At 44.2% G+C, this 18214-nt stretch overlaps 1 protein-coding gene across 8 annotated transcripts in view; it reads left to right on the top strand.

Moving 5' to 3' along the window:
- LOC115074156 (neurotrimin-like) overlaps positions 1-14094 on the top strand; it is a 1324894-nt gene extending 1310800 nt beyond the window's left edge. For 7 of the 8 annotated variants that reach the window (XM_029573367.1, XM_029573373.1, XM_029573371.1 and 4 more), the window contains one exon: positions 12752-12971. In XM_029573367.1, the coding sequence (XP_029429227.1) occupies positions 12752-12855 (104 nt within the window). In that variant the 3' untranslated portion in view covers positions 12856-12971. Of the gene's footprint in view, positions 1-12751; positions 12972-13751 lie in introns of those variants that run through there. The other variant, XM_029573369.1, reaches the window with a different exon arrangement.
- Positions 14095-18214: the final 4120 nt, after the last annotated feature.

Raw genomic sequence — 18214 nt, 5'->3', positions numbered from 1 at the left:
TGTTTTCTGCATACTACAGCCCTATTACAGTTTAGCAAATGAGGAAGTTAACTAGCCAATAGTCTTTGAATATCAGGCTATTAGGAAATGACACAATTCTGACCTGCCCGTGGCATTCCTCTGGCATACCGATTGCCATCAGTAGCAGCAGCAGTGGCTTCTTCCGAGAGGGGCGTGACGTGAGACACACTCCATTTTGGCCCCTCCTTCCCGCCATGACAGATACCTCCGCTGGAAGTCCCTGCAAAAGACGTCGGATGCAGCTAGCGTTTAAGCAGCTTCTTCCCTGCAGCCCTATGCTTCGGCAACAGGCTTGGTGAGTAGGGGTTTGCTGCTTCTCCTGGATTATGCTGATTGTTCTGTTCCTTATGTTCTCCCTGCTTCCTGGTCCTGCCTTGTGAGTCCTATTGTGTGTAAGTTCTGTCATTGGTCTTCTCTTTGCTGCTTTGACCTTCTGCTGGATTCTGGACTTCGATTGCTCGCTACCTGCCCTGACCTTCTGCTGGATTCTAAACTTGGTTTGCTCGCTGCCTGTCCCGACCTACTGGAGTCTGAACTTGGATTGTTCACTGCCTGCGCCAACCTTCTGCTGAGTTCTGGACTTGGATTGCTCGCTGCCTGCCCAGACATTCTTCCTGCTCTGGATTTGAATTATTTGCTGCTTGTCCTTTCTGATTCTGTTCATTGACCACCTGCCGATGGTCTTTGCTCCCATCTCTGCTCCAAAGTAAGACTGTTAGTCTCTCCTGTGGGATCCACAAAAATCATAACAGTTTGCCGAGGCCATGGCTCCAGTAGATCTAACAGCCTTACAAGCCATTCCTGGCCTGGCAACTCCGGTACAGCAACAGCAAGGAGTTCTGGATCAAGCAACAGGGGTTCTTAAAAGACTTGTGGCATGAATGGATGCACTTGCCATATCCTCGCCAACACCGGCTCCTCCCAGTCCATCTACAAATTCAGTTCTTCGATTGCCATCTCCTCCTCATTTCATTGGTGATCCTTGCCAATGCAGATGTTTTATTAACCAGTGCAACATGCACTTCTCACTTCAGGTGCCACTATTTCCTACTGACAAAACAAAGGTCACCTTCATTCTTTCTCTGCTGGAGGGCTCAGCATTAGCTTGGGCATCTCCCCTTTGGGAATGAGACGACCCCTTATTGGACAATTTGACCATTTTCTTTGAGACTTTTGTTTGATTTTCAATGAACCAGGACATTCAGCCTCTGCAGCCTCTGATCTATTACAAATTCGTCAGGGCTCTTGCTTCATTGAAGACTATGTGATTCAGTTCCGGACTTTGGCCATTGAACTACGGTAGGGAGAGGATAGTCTTATAGCCATCTCACCAAGGACTGTCAGAATCCATAAAGGATGAATTGGCTGGACAAGAACCGCCAGATTCTAGGGATGTGGAGACCAAAAGTTTAAGTTCATAAGTCCATAAGTCGAAAGGGGGTCCCATTTGCGGTCAATATGGACATATGGAGAATTCCATAAGTTGAGTCTATGTCCATATGTGCAAATAAAAATTTAAACCCCTCACCCGCCCTAATCCCCCCCCCCCCCCCAAGACTTACCAAAACTCCCTGGTGGTCCAGCGGGGTCAGGACGCCATTCCTGAACTCCTTTGCAAGGAGCACGTGACGTCGGCGTCACGTCGGAGTGACGCGGCGTCACGTGATTCCCCTCGGGTTCGCTCCCGGACCCCTCGTTGGGCTCAAAAGGCACTTTTGGCCAGCTTGGGGGGGCCTCCTGACCCCCCCAAGCTGGCCAAAAGTGCCTTTTGGGCCCAACGAGGGTTCCGGGAGCGAACCCGAGGGGAATCACGTGACGTCGGCGCCACGTCGGAGTGACGCGGCATCACGTCGGAGTGACGCGGCGTCACGTGATTCCCCTCGGGTTCGCTCCCGGACCCCTCGTTGGGCTCAAAAGGCACTTTTGGCCAGCTTGGGGGGGCCTCCTGACCCCCCCAAGCTGGCCAAAAGTGCCTTTTGAGCCCAACGAGGGGTCCGGGAGCGAACCCGAGGGGAATCACGTGACGTTGGCGCCACGTCAGAGTGACGCGGCGTCACGTGATTCCCCTCGGGTTCGCTCCCGGACCCCTCGGGCTCAAAAGGAACTTTTGGCCAGCTTGGGGGGGCTTCCTGACCCCCCCAAGCTGGCCAAAAGTGCCTTTTGGGCCCAACGAGGTTTCCGGGAGCGAACCCGAGGGGAATCACGTGACGTCGGCGCCATGTCGGAGTGACGCGGTGTCACGTGATTCCCCTCGGGTTCTCTCCCGGACCCCTCGTTGGGCTCAAAAGGAACTTTTGGCCAGCTTGGGGGGGCCTCCTGACCCCCCCAAGCTGGCCAAAAGTGCCTTTTGGGCCCAACGAGGGTTCTGGGAGCGAACCCGAGGGGAATCACGTGACGTCGGCGCCACGTCGGATGCGGACGCGGACGCGTGGGGAATCACGTGATGTCCGCGTCACGTCGGAGTGACGCGGACATCACGTGATTCCCCACGCGTCCGCTCCCGGACCCCTCGTTGGGCTCAAAAGGAACTTTTGGCCAGCTTGGGGGGGCCTACTGACCCCCCCAAGCTGGCCAAAAGTGCCTTTTGGGCCCAACGAGGGTTCCGGGAGCGAACCCGAGGGGAATCACGTGACGTCGGTGCCACGTCGGAGTGACGCGGCGTCACGTGATTCCCCTCGGGTTCTCTCCCGGACCCCTCGTTGGGCTCAAAAGGAACTTTTGGCCAGCTTGGGGGGGCCTCCTGACCCCCCCAAGCTGGCCAAAAGTGCCTTTTGGGCCCGAGGGTTCCGGGAGCGAACCCGAGGGGAATCACGTGACGTCGGAGTGACGCGGCGTCACTCCGACGTGACGCGGACGTCACGTGATTCCCCACGCGTCTGCTCCCGGACCCTCACGGAACTTTTGGCCAGCTTTGGTAAGTCTTGGGGGGGGGGATTAAGGAGGGTGAGGGGTTTAAATTTTTATTTAGATCAACAATCACGATTTCCAACGTATTCAACATAGCTTATGTTGAATAAGTTGGAAATCCGATCGTTTAAGCCTCATCTTTTTTTTAAGTTAAAAAAAAAAAATAAGTTGCGTTTTCCATTTAAGTTCAAAACGAATGCACACCCTTACCAGATTCATTAAAAGAGTTGATTCGACTGGCAATACACCTGGACCTTAGGTTTCAAGAAAGATCTTGGGAGAGAGCCTCCCTTCATCATCCAGTACAATTATCACCTACGTTTCAACTCCCAGTCCTTCCCAACAAACCTCAGGAATCTCGACCCTCCTCCAAGGAACCCATGCAAGTGGACTGGATCAGGATTTCGCCTGAAGAACAACAGTGATGTTGGCAACATAATCTCTGTCTGTATTGTACTGAAGTAGGCCATTATGTGGCTTCTTGTCCCGTGAAATTGGGAAACTCTCAGACCTAGGGTTGGTAGGAGAAGCCACCCTGGGTCATTTGGCTTCCTCTCCACAGATCCTAATTCCGGTAAGTCTTTCAGTGAATAAGAAACCAATCCATCTTCAAGCTGCCTAAAATACGGGGGTGGCCGGGAACTTTATTGAAGAAAGTATAGTGCAGCAGTACCAAATTCCCACTGAACCTTTGAGAGTCACTCCTATGGTATCTTCTGTTTCAGGGGAACTCCTGGCGGAAAGGATTTCCTGAATCACAACACCTCTGACTATGAAGACTGGCCTTCTATATCAAGAAAATATCAGTTTATATGTTCTACCATCTGCTGTCAACCAGATTATATTGGGATTACTATGGTTAAAGTTATACTAACCTCACATTGATTGGAGTTCCTTGCAATTGGCTAAATGGAGTTCAAAATGTCATGAGACTTGTTTGATCCAAGTAAGGGCACCAGCACTCAAAATTCAGTGTTCTATTCCAGCTCTTCTGGGGTTACCCACTCCATTTGCAGAATTTGCTGATATCTTTAGTAAACAGCGAGCCGAGACCTTTTCCCCGCATCGAGACTGATTGCTCCATTGGATTACTTCCAGGAAAAATGCCCCCTCGGGGAGGAGTATACTCACTATCAGTTCCAGAAACAGAGGCTATTCAGGATACTTTGGCCAGAGGGTTCCTTAGACCTTCTTCTTCCCCGGCAGGAGCTGGGTGTTTTTTGTTGGGAAAAAAGATTGGTCTCTTGCATCGATTACCAGGGACTGAACACCATTACTAAGAAAAATCGGTATCCCTTGCCACTCATCACAGATCTTTTTGATTGACTCAGAGGAGCACAGATATTTACTAAATTAGACTTACAGGGAGATTACAATCTGATTCATATTTGAGAAGGAGATGAATGGGAAAACTGCTTTCAACACACATGATGGCCACTACAAATATTTAGTCATGCCATTTGGACTATGCAACACCCCAACAGTGCTCCAAGCTATGGTAAATGACATATTTTGAGACCTTTTATTTCCCACGTTGTCGTCGTATATTTGGATGATATTCTTATTTTTTCCAAGATATTGAACCAATAGCAAGACCATATACGACAAGTTCTTCAATGTTTGCATGAGCATAAGTTATATGCTAAGTTAGAGAAATATGCCTTTCATCAAGAATTACCTTTTCTGAGATATATAATTTCCTGAATCGGCTTACAGATGGATCCAGAAAAATTCAAGTCAATCCTGGACTGGCCTCAAGACATTACAGTGTTTTTTTGGGATTTTTCTAATTATTATCATCAGTTCATCTGTGGATATTCCTTATTGGCAGCTCCACTCAGGCCTTAACCCGAAAAGGGGCAGATATACACAATTGGACCCTAGAGGAAGTTCAAGCCTTTCAACAATTAAAGAAAAATTTGTCAAGGATCCCTGTTTTCAGCATCCCACCAAACCATTCATTGTCGAAGTAGATGCTTCCTTGGTAGGAGTTGAAGTGATTCTTTTACAATCAGATACAGTTAGGAAATGAATTACCTGTGCTTATTTCTCTAAAAAATGTTCTTCTGCCGATAATTATTCCATAGGTGATTGGGAACTTCTTGCCATTAAGTTAGCATTGAAAGAATGGTGTCTTCTAATAGAGGGAGCTAAGCATACTGTCACAATCTACACCGATCTTAAGAATTTGGCATATCTTTCTCATGCCCAATGGCTAAATCCCCGACAAGCCCGATGGGCTCTATTTTTTAGTCATTTTGACTTTAACTTGCTCTTTTGCCCAGCAGAAAAGAATCAACGGACACATGCTCTATCCAGAAGTTTTTACCCTGATGAAACCCCTGAGTTACTTCTTCATATTATAGATGCAGCCCGAATCATGATTGCCTCTATTTTTACAGTTCCGGTGGGGAAGACAGTAGTCCCTAAACAGTTGTGAGAATGAGTCCTTCAATGAGCCCATGACTCTCTTCTTGCAGGTCATCCAGGACTCCAATGAACTAAGAAGCATCTCTCTCAACTCTATTGGTGGCCTCAGTGGAAAAATGACACCAGACAATATGTAACATAGTAATGACGGCAGAAAAAGATGAAAATGGTCCATCTAGTCTGCACAGCAAGCTTCCCAAGGCAGTCACTGCTTCTCCGTGCAGGTTACCCCCATGTTTCTCTTAAGGGTAATAACTGCTGCTCCGTGCCGGTTAAGCTTTTTTATTTATTCCCATCCTCTAGCCTTTTAGTGAACCACATTGTTTATCCGATGCCCCTTTGAAATCCTTCACACTTTTAGTCTTTACCACGTCTTCTGGAAAGGCATTTCCTGTCCTATGTGTGCAGCCAACAAAAGTTCCCGGTCTCGACCTTGGGGGTTTCTTCAGCTGCTACCAGCCCCTGAGAAACCCTGAACCCACATTGCCAGTGACTTCATCACAGATCTTCTGAAGGAAACAATACGATTTGGGTGGTTGTGGATCACTTTTCAAGAATGGTCCACTTTGTTGCTCTCCCTGGACTGGAGTATGCACGATTGTTTGCTCAGCATGTTTTTCGACTACATGGACTTCCTCATCACATCCTGTCTGATAGAGGAGTTCCGTTTACTGCACATTATTGGAAAGGACTTTGTAAAAAATTTGGAATTCAGCTTGATTTCTCCTCAGCTTATCATCCTCAATCTAATGTATTGGCAGAATGAACTAATCAATCACTTAAAACCTTTTTACAATATTATGTGAACCAACGTCAGAACAATTGGTCTTCCTTATTTTTATGGGCCGAGATGTACCATAATCATGTTAACCAAGGCACAGGAACTTCACCTTTTGATCTGGTTTTTGGACATCATCCTCATATATCACTGCCTGTTACTACAACATCAACATGTCCAGCCATCATCCTCACTACCCAAGAACTACACGATCTATGGCAAAATACCCATCAGCTTCTGGAACGGGCCACGTTTCAAGCTAAAAAAATGGGTGGATCTGAAGTATCGACAATCTCCACAGTTCCATCCAAGAGAATTGGTATGGTTAAGTTCCCACAATCTCTGATTACAATTGCCCTCATTAAAGTTCACTCCTCAGCTTGTGGAATCTTTTCCAGTTGAGAGACAAATAGGAAATGTCACATATAAACTCAGACTAACTTCCAACCTTCAAATTCACAATGTATTTCATGTATGCCTCCTTAATCCTGCAATTTTGTCTTGGCCTACTAGAAAACCGAGACAACCTTCACCTGCAATAATTAAAGATGATACACAGTATGAAGTAGACAAAATCTTGGATTTACATGGACAAGATTATGGCCCGGAGGAAAATTCTTGGGAGCCCACCAGTAATATTCAAGCTCCTAAACTTATTCATCAATTTCATCAATGCTTTCCTTCTAAGCCCAGACCTAGGAGACAGGTGAAGAGACTTTGCTGGGGAGGTACTGTTAGAAAACAACGAGATTCTGAGCTGCCCGCGACATTCCCCCAGTGCGCCGATTGCTGTCAGTAGCCGTAGCGGCTTCCTCTGAGAGGAATGCGATGTGAGACTTTTGTTTGATTTTTGATGAACCAGGATGTTTGGCCCCTTCTTCCCACCATGCCAAACCCACCCTCCCCCCACTGAAAGACCCCGTGGAAGACTTCTGATGCAGCAGCATTTAAGCAGCTTCTTCCCTGCAGGCCTTCGCCTTGGCAACATGCTTGGTGAGTAGGAATTGCTGCTTCTCCTGGATTGTGCTGATTGTTCTGCTCCTTGTGTTCTTCCTGCTTCCTGGTCCTGCCTTGTGAGTCCTATTGTGTGTAAGTTCTGTCACTGGTCTTCTCTTCACTGCTCTTCTCTTCACTGCTCTGACCTTCTGCTGGATTCTGCACTTGGATTGCTCGCTCCCTGCCCCGACCTTCTGCTGGATTCTGCACTTGGATTGCTTGTTGCCAGCCCAGACATTTTGCCTCTCTGGATTTGGATTATTTGCCACTTGTCCTGATCACCTGTCTGATTCTGGTTATTGACCACCTGCTGACGGTCTGCGCTCCGATCTCTGGTCCAAGGTATGTCTGTTAGTCTCTCCTGTGGGATCCATAAAAATCGTAACACAGGCCCAATAGTGTATAGTCAAGGAAACTAGTAAGGTAATATTGAATGGTGACCTGAAAAGAAGCAAAATGAAGATCTATGGGGAAAAAAGGTAGCGTGATTGCATTTTTTAGTTCTCGTAAAGAACAAAAAACAGCATTTTACACTTATTAGACTTTGGAGAATAAAGGCTTAGAAAGTCCGTAGAGTAAAAAGATGCAGGAATCACGGTTGGAAGAGAAGAAAATTATGGCTGAGTAGAGTATTTCCTTGAAAGAAGAGTCAAGCATGTGGAAGATGTTGATGGTGTTAGAGGCAGAGATTGTAGAGAAAAGAAACATAATGAAATCAGGGCTGAGAAGGAAGTAATTAAGCACAAAGTTAATAAAATATCTGCACATTATAATTAGTTACAGTCAGTCAACCTTCCTCCTGTCTTCTTGGGTTTGTTGATAAAACCCTTTGACCCCTTTTCTTTTCTTCATACTGCTTACAAATGATGCTGTCTTTGCATCCTTTTATCCATTTGCATTCTATTAGTGTTTCCTTACATGAAGCAGAAATTAACCGGATTTTACATCATATCTTATGTCAGCAGCTTGCTTACTTCAGATATTTCTCTGATACAGAACTGTACTGTCACGCTAAATATATATTTTAAGAGGCTAATAAATGGCACATATGCACTATTATAGAAATACATATACATACACATCTAATAGCACATTACAAGGGTAATTTTCAAAGCTGAGAAACTCTATGAGTAGTTTTTACTCACAGACTTTCCACTATTTCAAAGCAAAAGCACATGCATACTTTCTCTTTGAAAACTTTTGGAAATTACGTGCAAAAGAGGATAACTTGTGTACTAGGAGGATAATTTTTAAGCAACTCTTCATGGCTGCATATACAAGCGTATATGGCTACACAGAGATCTATGATATTTTATAACTTATGCATATGAGATAAGCGCATATTATAAAATACGCATGACTGCTCTCAATATATGTGTGTATGTATGTATGCTTACTTGTAAAAGTATTTCATTGCATTGAACATGTGTACTTTTACTACCAATTTATAAAATATATGCGTGATTTTACATGCAGAACAAAGTAGCACTTGTCCATGTAAAACCAGATTTTCACATGGAAGTTAATATATTTTAAAACATGTCCACATAATTGAAATTTTCCGATTCCACCATCAGTTCGCCCTATCCTTCTCAAGTTCATCAGATTTCCTACCCAGTCAATAGTAGACAATAAACACGTCTGTTATCAATTATGCAAGATAATTAGCAGGAGTAAAATAATGCCAATAAGTTGCCAAAAGTATGCGCATAAGTCTCTTATGAGATAGCAACTTACAAGTGTAATTGTTGGCCCTGTACCAGAATGTTCCTGGACCCCTCTTTTTTTTGGTGCCCCAGCGGGCTCTGAATATTGCTTCTGCAGCATTCTCACCCCAAGTGGCACAGGAAATGAAAGGTCTGACCTAGGAATTGAACCCAAGTCCTCCACCTGGTAATACAGGGACAGATTTTTAAAGGCTACGCGCATAACCTGAGAAAATCTGCCCCTGCGCGCGTTGAGCCTTAGATACAATGGGACAAATAACTGGTCTGGCTCAGTTACTTCCTTCTGCCATGAGACCATTTGGTCACCATACTACAAGCGGCCTATCCCTCTAATTTTTCCTGAGGCAGAGCAATCTGAAAAAGAAAAGTCTTCACTGACCAGGTTTGGCACTAGTAGAGTTACAGTACTGTACAGTAATTATGGAGCAGGGTGACAATAAATATAGTTAACATTCAGTGCAGTAGTATACAGCGGTTAGGTATCATAATTTCAATAATAATAACATAATTACATAACAAACTAATCAACTCTGACAAACTTCCCTGGGCCAGTGCTTTGGTCTGGTTATATTGTCCCACGTGCATTAATGTCTCAAAAGCATGGTCTTTCAGATATTCCTTCAGCTCGACAGGCTCGCTTGGCCGTTAATTATGAATGTGCCTTTTCCGATGATGCACCTAGCTTCTAGAACTCATTGTCAAACGAGATTAGGCAATTGGATTGCTTAACAAATCTAAAATCCATGTTGAAAACAGTGCTCTTTAAGCGGGCGTTTCTATGCTAGCTGCAGTTAGTTAGTGCTTCCATAATAATCAGCTATTTCTCTCATGGCAAGCGCATTGTACTGTATCGTGTGTCTTGTATTTGTACTTCATAAATTCTATGTTTTGATGGCATTTTAATTGTGATATCTTTTTTCATTGAATTATATATGTTGAAATTTGTACATTGCCTTGGGCCTAGTGTATAGGTGATTATGACATTTTTAATAAACATAGACAAGGTAAATTCAAAGGTAGTGTATTCAGTCCAAGTCTAGGTAGTGCAAAGAATCAGTGTGCAAATATAAGTTGTTTAGTGCAATCTGAGAGTAGGTAGTGCAGTAATGCTGTCTAATGGGTAATATAGAGAGTTTTAGTAGTCTTTGGGATGAATTTTCAAAACATTTAAGAACATAAGAAATTGCCATGTTGGGTCAGACCAAGGGTCCATCAAGCCCAGCATCCTGTTTCCAACAGAGGCCTAACCAGGCCAGAAGAACCTGGCAATTACCCAAACACTAAGAAGAACCCATGCTACTGATGCAATTAGTAGCAGTTGCTATTCCTTAAGTAAACTTATTTAATAGCCGTTAATGGACTTCTCCTCCAAGAACCTATCCAAACCATTTTTGAACCCAGCTACACGAACTGCACTAACCACATCCTCTGGCAACAAATTCCAGAGCTTTATTGTGCGTTGAGTGAAAAAGATTTTTCTCCGGTTAGTCTTAAATATGCTACATGCTAACTTCATGGATTGCCCCACATGTAAAATTAGCATATAAATGCATAAGTAACTTGTATTTGTATATAAGCTATTTTATAAGCATCAACAGTATATGCATATTTTTGGTCTTGCATGCACATTAATGCGTGCAAAAAAGGGGGAATCTAGGGGTGTTCAGGAGCAAGCTCAAGAGATATGCGCGTAAGTTGCTTTAAGAGACTTATGCATGTACATTTGGCAATTTATTTGTGTACTTTTTCACTTGCTAATTATCTTGCACAATTGATATCAGACTAATTTATTTTCTACTATTCGTTGGGTGTGAGGTCTGGGTGAACTGGGGAGAGTTCAGAGTGAAAAACAAGGAAGGGCTTAATGACCTGGAGAAGGACTGGGTGAACAAGTAGATGTTTTGAAAACATGTTTTAAAATATACTGACTTCCGTGCATAAACAGGGTTTTCTGTGAGCAAGTCATAGTTTTTTTGCACAGAAATTATAGGTGTACATGTTTTTAAAATAGGTAGAAAAAGTGGGGCGGATTTTAAAAGCCCTGCTCGCGTAAATCCGCCCGGATTTACGCGAGCAGGGCCTTGCGCGCCGGCGCGCCTATTTTCCATAGGCCTGCCGGCGCGCGCAGAGCCACGGGACTCGCGTAAGTCCCGGGGTTTTTCGAGGGGGGTGGGGCCAATCGGCGCGGCATTTTGGGGGCGGGATATGGCGTTTCGGGGGCGGGCCCGGGGGCGTGGTTTCAGCCCGGGGCGGTCCGGGGGCATGTCCGCACCCTCCGGAACCGCCCCCAGGTCGCGTCTCGGCACGCTAGCGGCCCGCTGGCGCACAGGGATTTACTTCTCCCTCCGGGAGGCGTAAATCCCCCGACAAAGGTGGGGGGGGTTTAGATAGGGCCGGGGGGGTGGGTTAGATAGAAGAAGGGAGGGGAAGGTGAGGGGAGGGCGAAAGCGAGTTCCCTCCGAGGCCGCTCCGATTTCGGAGCGGCCTTGGAGGGAACGGAGGCAGGCTGCGCGGCTCGGCACGCGCCGGCTGCACAAAATCGGCAGCCTTGCGCGCGCCGATCCTGGATTTTAGCAGATACGCGCGGCTATGCGCGTATCTACTAAAATCCAGCGTACTTTTGTTTGCACCTGGTGCGCCAACAAAAGTACGCGAAGGCGCACTTTTTTAAAATCTACCCCAGTATGCGCTCTCAAAGCATTGCAAATGTTTGTGCATAAGGAAATATTTATGTATACATATGTGTGTACATGTATATTCTTTATATTTTTTTATATTCTTTATATATATTGTATATATAATACATGTATATTCTTCATATATATAATCTGCATGTACCTGATATGCAAAAATTATAAAACTCTGTAGTAGATGTCCGCAGGATCATTTATGCTTGCAGATGAATTTTCAAAGGAGCTATTCGTGTAAAATTAATATATTATTGTAGCAGTTTTTCAAAAGACATTTGCATGTCTAGAATGCACATAAGCAAGTAAATCCTATGGACAATTCAATGGCATATATTGTAGCAATTTTCAAAACCCCACTTAGATGGGTAAAGTGTATTTACATGTGTAAAACCCATTGCTAAGCGTGTAAATACTTTTGCAAATCTGGCCCATTGTATATGAGGTCACACAGAGTTGTTTGAAAGTTATCCTCTTTGTGTCCCTCTATGAGACCAGAGCCAGGTTTTTACCAGGTTCCTGAAGATAGCTCGGGCGTAGGACGTAGTACCTCAGAGGTTAGCTGGCTAAATGAATATTTGGGCACTTATCCAGCCTAATTCTAGCCAGCTAGAATTTAGCCAGCTAAGTTCGGGGCATTCCGGGAGCGTAACTGGGAGAAGTTAAGTTAGCCGGCTAATTCCAATATTTAGAGTTAGCTGACTAACTTAGGTGGCTAAGTTTGGTCAATCCATAAACCTGTCCTAAAGCTAGCCAGCTTAACCTTAAGATAGCCGGCTGTATTCAGCAGTGCAGCTGCATTATTGAATATAGCTATTTGTTAGCCAGATAAGTTTATCCGTCTAACTTTGCTATCCGGACTGTCTGAATATGGACCTCATTGATTATGAGAAGGGGTCTGCAGACATGGCAGAGTTGTGAGCACAAAGTGCTTGATATATATAAGGGTGAGAGATTTCGTGTGTTAGATCAGGGCCAGGCCAGGTGATCAAAGTTGTTTGATTTTGTATGAGCTGCTGGCGGCAGTTTAAGGTGTTAGGAATCCCAACGTAGAGGGAGTTACAGTGGTCCAGGCGGGATATTACTGATGCCTGAATGCATGGCGTGCATGAAGCAGGGTTTTTCCTTCATCCTATTTATTCTTCTTAAGTAATGTCTCTCTCTCTCTATATATATATATATATTTTTTTTTTCTGTTCACACAGGCCCAGGAGCAGTTCATGATGGGAACAAAGCGTCTGAGAAGGCTGGATGTGTTTGGCTGCAGCTGCTACCCCTCCTTCTGTTGCACCTGCATCTCAAGTTTTGACACACATGGAATGGTGGGAAAAAATGAGAAAAAATATATATATTAAATAAGAAAAAAAAAAAAGAAAAATAATATTGCAACCACTCACAAAAAAAAAAATCTGAAATTCGGAAAAGTGAAAAACACATCTCAGCACTGATGTCTGAAAGCAACAGAATTCTTTTCCTCCTGCGTTGGACAGTGTGCAGGCCTATGGACCAACCTTCGTGCACGACCCACGGCCTTCCCGAGTTGGGGGAGGGGGGGCCGGTCACTTTTTCCGATGAACCTTCTGCAGACGGTATTAAAGTTGAAGCCCTCAGTGTTGCGTGTTCTGATGGGCGTCCCACGGCCACCACCCATCCACAGGCCACACCCCCGCCCCCCTCCGCTCCCTCCCCCCATTTCCTGTAAAAGAGACAGCGACAAGAAAAACAAATAACATTTGTTAAACGTTTATTCATTTTACTACGTGGACATCACAGATCAAGAAAGAGGGGTCTGGTGGCTCATTATTAATTTTATTAATTATATTTTCCGATATGAACATAGAATGTCTTATTAAGTGTTTACGAATAGTGATTTGCATAGGCTTCTGGCTGGTACAGTCAGGTGCCAGCCCAGCCCTGGGTGTTAAGAGGAAACTGGTGAAACACCAGGACAGATCCGCAGAAAGGTGGTTTAACCACTTAGTGTTTCATTCACTGGTCAGCGATTATACTTTGCTGTTTAATGAAGCTGTGCATATGATAGTATGCTATAAACAGAACTGCTTAAAGACAAAAGGTTATTCACTGTATGTTGAGTTTCTTATATATGCTTATTCTTTCTACGATACAGTATATATATATATATATATATCTATATATATTTTTTTGTTTTGTTTTCAGTTATATCCACTATTCTTTCCTCTGCAGGGTCTCACTCCGCCTTCCCTTCTGCAGATTTGACTGCATGCTGTAAATGGAGTTAGCTGTGTTATTGGTCTAAGAGATGATGATAGACTTTTCACAGTCCTTGTGTAATTGGTTCCTGAATTTCTCGGGTTTATTTACATGTGGAGAGACATTTATAAAAGGAAAAAAAATAATAATTATAACAGCAGCTGCACTGTCTCCATGGATTTTGAATCAGTAAATAGAGACCTTCTCCCCACCTTCTACCCCTCCTCTTTAACACCAGTGGGGAAGGGGCAACATAACAAGAAATGGTAAAAGAAAATACAAGGAAATCGAATAAAGAATAATTTGGTTTTCATGGCATCTGACAGTTTTTTGGTGCCAGCGAGTGCTGGACCATAAGTTGTTCTTATGGAGTAAACAGTGGAGAAAAGGACAGGATGGTAAAAGGTGTCCATCTGGTGCAGGAGCTACAAAGGTCACTTTATTACTTCAGGAGAAGGTTCTGAAGACTTATAAATAAATTGCGGGCCCTTGATATGGATCCTAGAGTGTCTAGCTGGGCTAGAAACTGGCTGAGTGGGAGGCAACAAAGGGCAGTGGTAAATTGAGTTTTCTCTGAGGAGGGGGTTGTTGCTAGTGATGCGCCTCAGGGATCAGTCCTGGGACCGGTTCTTTTCAACATATTTTTGAGCGAAAGGTTTGTCAGGAAAGGTTTGTCTCTGTGCCAATGACATCAAAATCTGTAACAGAGTGGACCGCCAGGAAGGTGTGGAAAACATGAGGAGGGATCTAGCGAAGCTCGAGGAATGGTCTAAGGCAGCTAAGATTTAATGCTAAAAAATGCAGAGTAATGCATCTAAGATGCAAAAACCCAAGGGAAAGGTACAGTATTGGCGGTGAAATTCTTCTAAGCCCAAAGGAAGATTGGGATCTGGGGGTAATTGTATCTGATGACCTTAAGATTGTCAAACAGGTGGATAAAGCGATGGTAAATGCCAGAAAGATGCTTGGCTGCATAGGGAGAGGAATGGTCAGCAGGAAAAGGGAGGTGATATGGCCCCTATATTGGAATACTGTGTACAATTCTGGAGACTGCACCTTCAAAAGGATATAAACAGGATGGAGTTGGTCCAGAGGGCGGCTACTAAAACAGTCACTGGTCTTTGTTCTAAAAAATATGGGGATAGACTTAAAGATCTAAACATGTATACCCTAGAGGAAAGGTGAGATAGGGGAGATATTCAAATATCTCAAAAGTTTCCATACACTTCTCTAAGGAAGTAATGAGAATTATAATGCTAAATTAATTGGATGGATGGGCAGACTGGATGGGCCACACGATCTTTTTCTGCCATCATGTTTCTATTTCTGGTTCCTCCCTGTTCAATCTTCTCCCTATTCAGATCTGTTACTCCTGTCAAGAGCTTCTATCCTCGTCCACCTGACCATTGTATCTTCTCAGTGTGACACATTCCATAGCTCTCCCCAGCCTGGAATTATCCCCTCCTCCCTCCTCGTTCTGGTTGTGGCTCAATGTCCCTCCTTTCTCTGGCAGTGTTTCCTATCTCTATCAAGCCTTGCCCATGCTACCTGATGTTCCAGGCCCTCACCCTTCTCTATCATTCTTCAGTGTCCCTCACTGAAGCCCTGTCTCTGTCCAGTCTGGTCCTATCCTTCCTCAGGCTGTTGGCGTGCTCCCTGTTTCCTCATTTTCCTGGTACACCCTGGCCTTCCTCAAACTGGTATTTTACCGGATATTTCAAATACAGCTCTGCTTTCCTTAAATAATACATTATTCAACACTGAAACTAGTTAAAGTTTATAGCTTTTTGCTTTCTGTCGTATTTTTCCCAGGTGCTGTCTCTTCGTTCTCTTTAACATATTCAGAGGGTAAATATGTGCGTCAGCCACAAAGAAATGTTAAATGGGGGAATTTTGTTTTTTAATTAGAGTCTGCCAGTCAAAAGAACTCTGCAAATTCAGGAAGAGAACGCAGATTTGAAAGTACAGTGTATTAGAGCACCCCCACTGATTGGGGCAGAGAAAAGCAGCTTGCTTTTCCACGCTGTATTATGACGGTATTATTGCAATGCCTGTCATTGCTTCATGGCAGTGTTCCATTACGCATGAGGATGCTTCCATCTAGCTCCATCCATTCTCCTGATGGAGAATAGGATCAATGCTATGCTGTAAGCAACTTTCCAAGCTTAAGACCCTGAAATATCCATAGAGGACATCCACAAAAGTTCCTGCTGCTCTCACGATACTGTTTACTTTTTGATTTGATTTACTTCTTCCATTAGAGAGTGTGCAGATCCTCCTATAAGAGTGTGTGTGTGTGTGTAGCACCCTGTCTGTATTTACACCAAGAATAAGTCCTAGAGCAGAAGGTTATGCTGATTCAACTAGATTTGAAAAGCACTTCCCCCTTACCCCCTCCCAAAAACTCAAGTGGATCAGTGGGGACCAAAAAACACGACCCTCAGTGCTTCTCAATGCTTGGGGAAATCTTATAGTCATAAGCAAGGAAGAAAGTGGTAGGACAAAGGCAAAAGAAGATAACTGTAATCCTTTTTAAGAGATCATGATCAAACAGAATTGTCCACACCTTCCATGTCATCGGGGACAAGCTAAGCCAATCCTGGTTTTATCCTCATTGCACCTGTGGGCTTGTACTTCCAGTTCTCTAAGGCAAACAGGGCTACAAGTCCAGAGATGAAATTGTTGGCTAGCTCAGCCTTTCCCTGATGGAGCTTATGAGCATCGTTACCAATTAGGAGGAGGACAACCAAAGTTACTGCACAAATGAACGCAACATATGAAATGAGTAAGTGGAACTATGTTAAATAAACAGTCACTGGGTGTTGGGACTCAGTCCCCTGAGTCATCACTTGGTGTTGGGGCTCTTCTGAAGCTGTATTTTGGTACTGGAGATTCCCTTTGGTGAGTGGTCCCCAAATCCAGTCCTTGGGAAGCCCAAACAATGTATATGTAACTCCTATTGTGGTAGAACCCGGATAACGGTTCCAGAGGCCTTATCTCACACTTATGTTTAAGTGGATACTGTTTTTATGTCACAAAATACATTTCCAAGGTTTCCTGCACAGGGGAAAAGTTTCCTTTCAAGGCCCTCACATTGCTACTTTTCCCATAATGAAGTCTCTTGCATACAGCACTGATAAGCTCAGCTTTGGAAAAACAAAGTCACTACTCAATAAGACACATGAGAGAGGAGTTTGATAGTTTCCAACATTTCTCTTTACTGATAAGATTCAGTGGTGTTTTAATGCCTTTACAGCTGTGTATTTCACGTTTGAGCTGATACAAGTGCTTTTAGTAAGTTTGTGACTTCCTAAAATCTAATTAATTTTTTTAGTTACTTGACTCCTCCACTTCACTCCCATCGGAATACAGGGCAAGTTTTGAGATTTCCCTCCCCATGTAGATGAAGTATCAAAAGTTTACCTTTTAAAGAGAAAACTCAAAACAGCTTAATTGAGTCCAAAAGGATTTGAAAATCCAAACATAAATAAGTGGAATGAGAGGGTAGAAAGAAACTCTCATCTAAAACAAAAGATTCCTTGAAAGCAAAAAGAATTTACGAGAGCAAAATGGTGCTCTCTCTATATAACACTGGGACATTACCATTGCCAGCTGCCACATGGAACTGCAACCCCCAAAAAAACTACCAAGCTCTCTCTCCCCATACCCAGATGGCATATTCAAGTATTAGTAGGGGACTAAAGGGCCGAGCCCTCAGGACTAGCCAAGCTGGACTCTAGCAAAAATCTTTATAAGCTTTTTTTATTGGTGAACAGTAAAAAACAAACAAATTAGCTGGCTTTGTAGTTCAACAAAAAAATTGTAACTTACAGTTTGTTATCCTAAGATTTTGTCTCTCTCTGGGGCCCCGCTCATCCCCCAGGCCCGGACTTCTTAAGCCTGCTTACAGTGATGCACCGTAGCCCAGAATACCTTGCTGAATTGGAAGTTAATCAGGACTGGTACAGACAGTTGTAGGCGGTCCTTTAAGATGTTCTGAGGGAGTTTCTTATATGCTCCCTCACATAGCCTCCCACTCAGCTCAGCCTTGTCAGGCCAGGTGTCCAGTTGTGCCAGGACTACTTCCTAGCTCTTCCTCACCGGTGACCCACCCCTGGGTGGGCTGTCCTGATTTACTATGAGCTGGCTCCCCAGGGCTGTAAACTGGGGACAATCACGTCCCAAAATAACTGGGTATGGGAGCTAAGGTAGGACTCCCTCTTCCATAATGGCTTGACCTTAAGGGGGATCGTTAGCAGGACCTGATTGGGTATTTCTGTTTGTCCCCATTTATGCAGGTAACTGTCTCTTTTCTCTTGTGATTGATGCACTCTTTTGAAGGCTCTCCTCACAAACGAGTCTTGCCAGACCCCGAATACACCAATGCTTGGGTGGGCACGTCATCCTGCTCCTCCTGAATCACAGACTCTTTACGA

The sequence above is a fragment of the Rhinatrema bivittatum genome, chromosome 12, assembly GCF_901001135.1.
Source record: "Rhinatrema bivittatum chromosome 12, aRhiBiv1.1, whole genome shotgun sequence".
Classification (NCBI taxonomy): domain Eukaryota; kingdom Metazoa; phylum Chordata; class Amphibia; order Gymnophiona; family Rhinatrematidae; genus Rhinatrema; species Rhinatrema bivittatum.
Note: the sequence above shows the minus strand (reverse complement) of the source record. Positions and strands in the feature narration are given on the sequence as shown.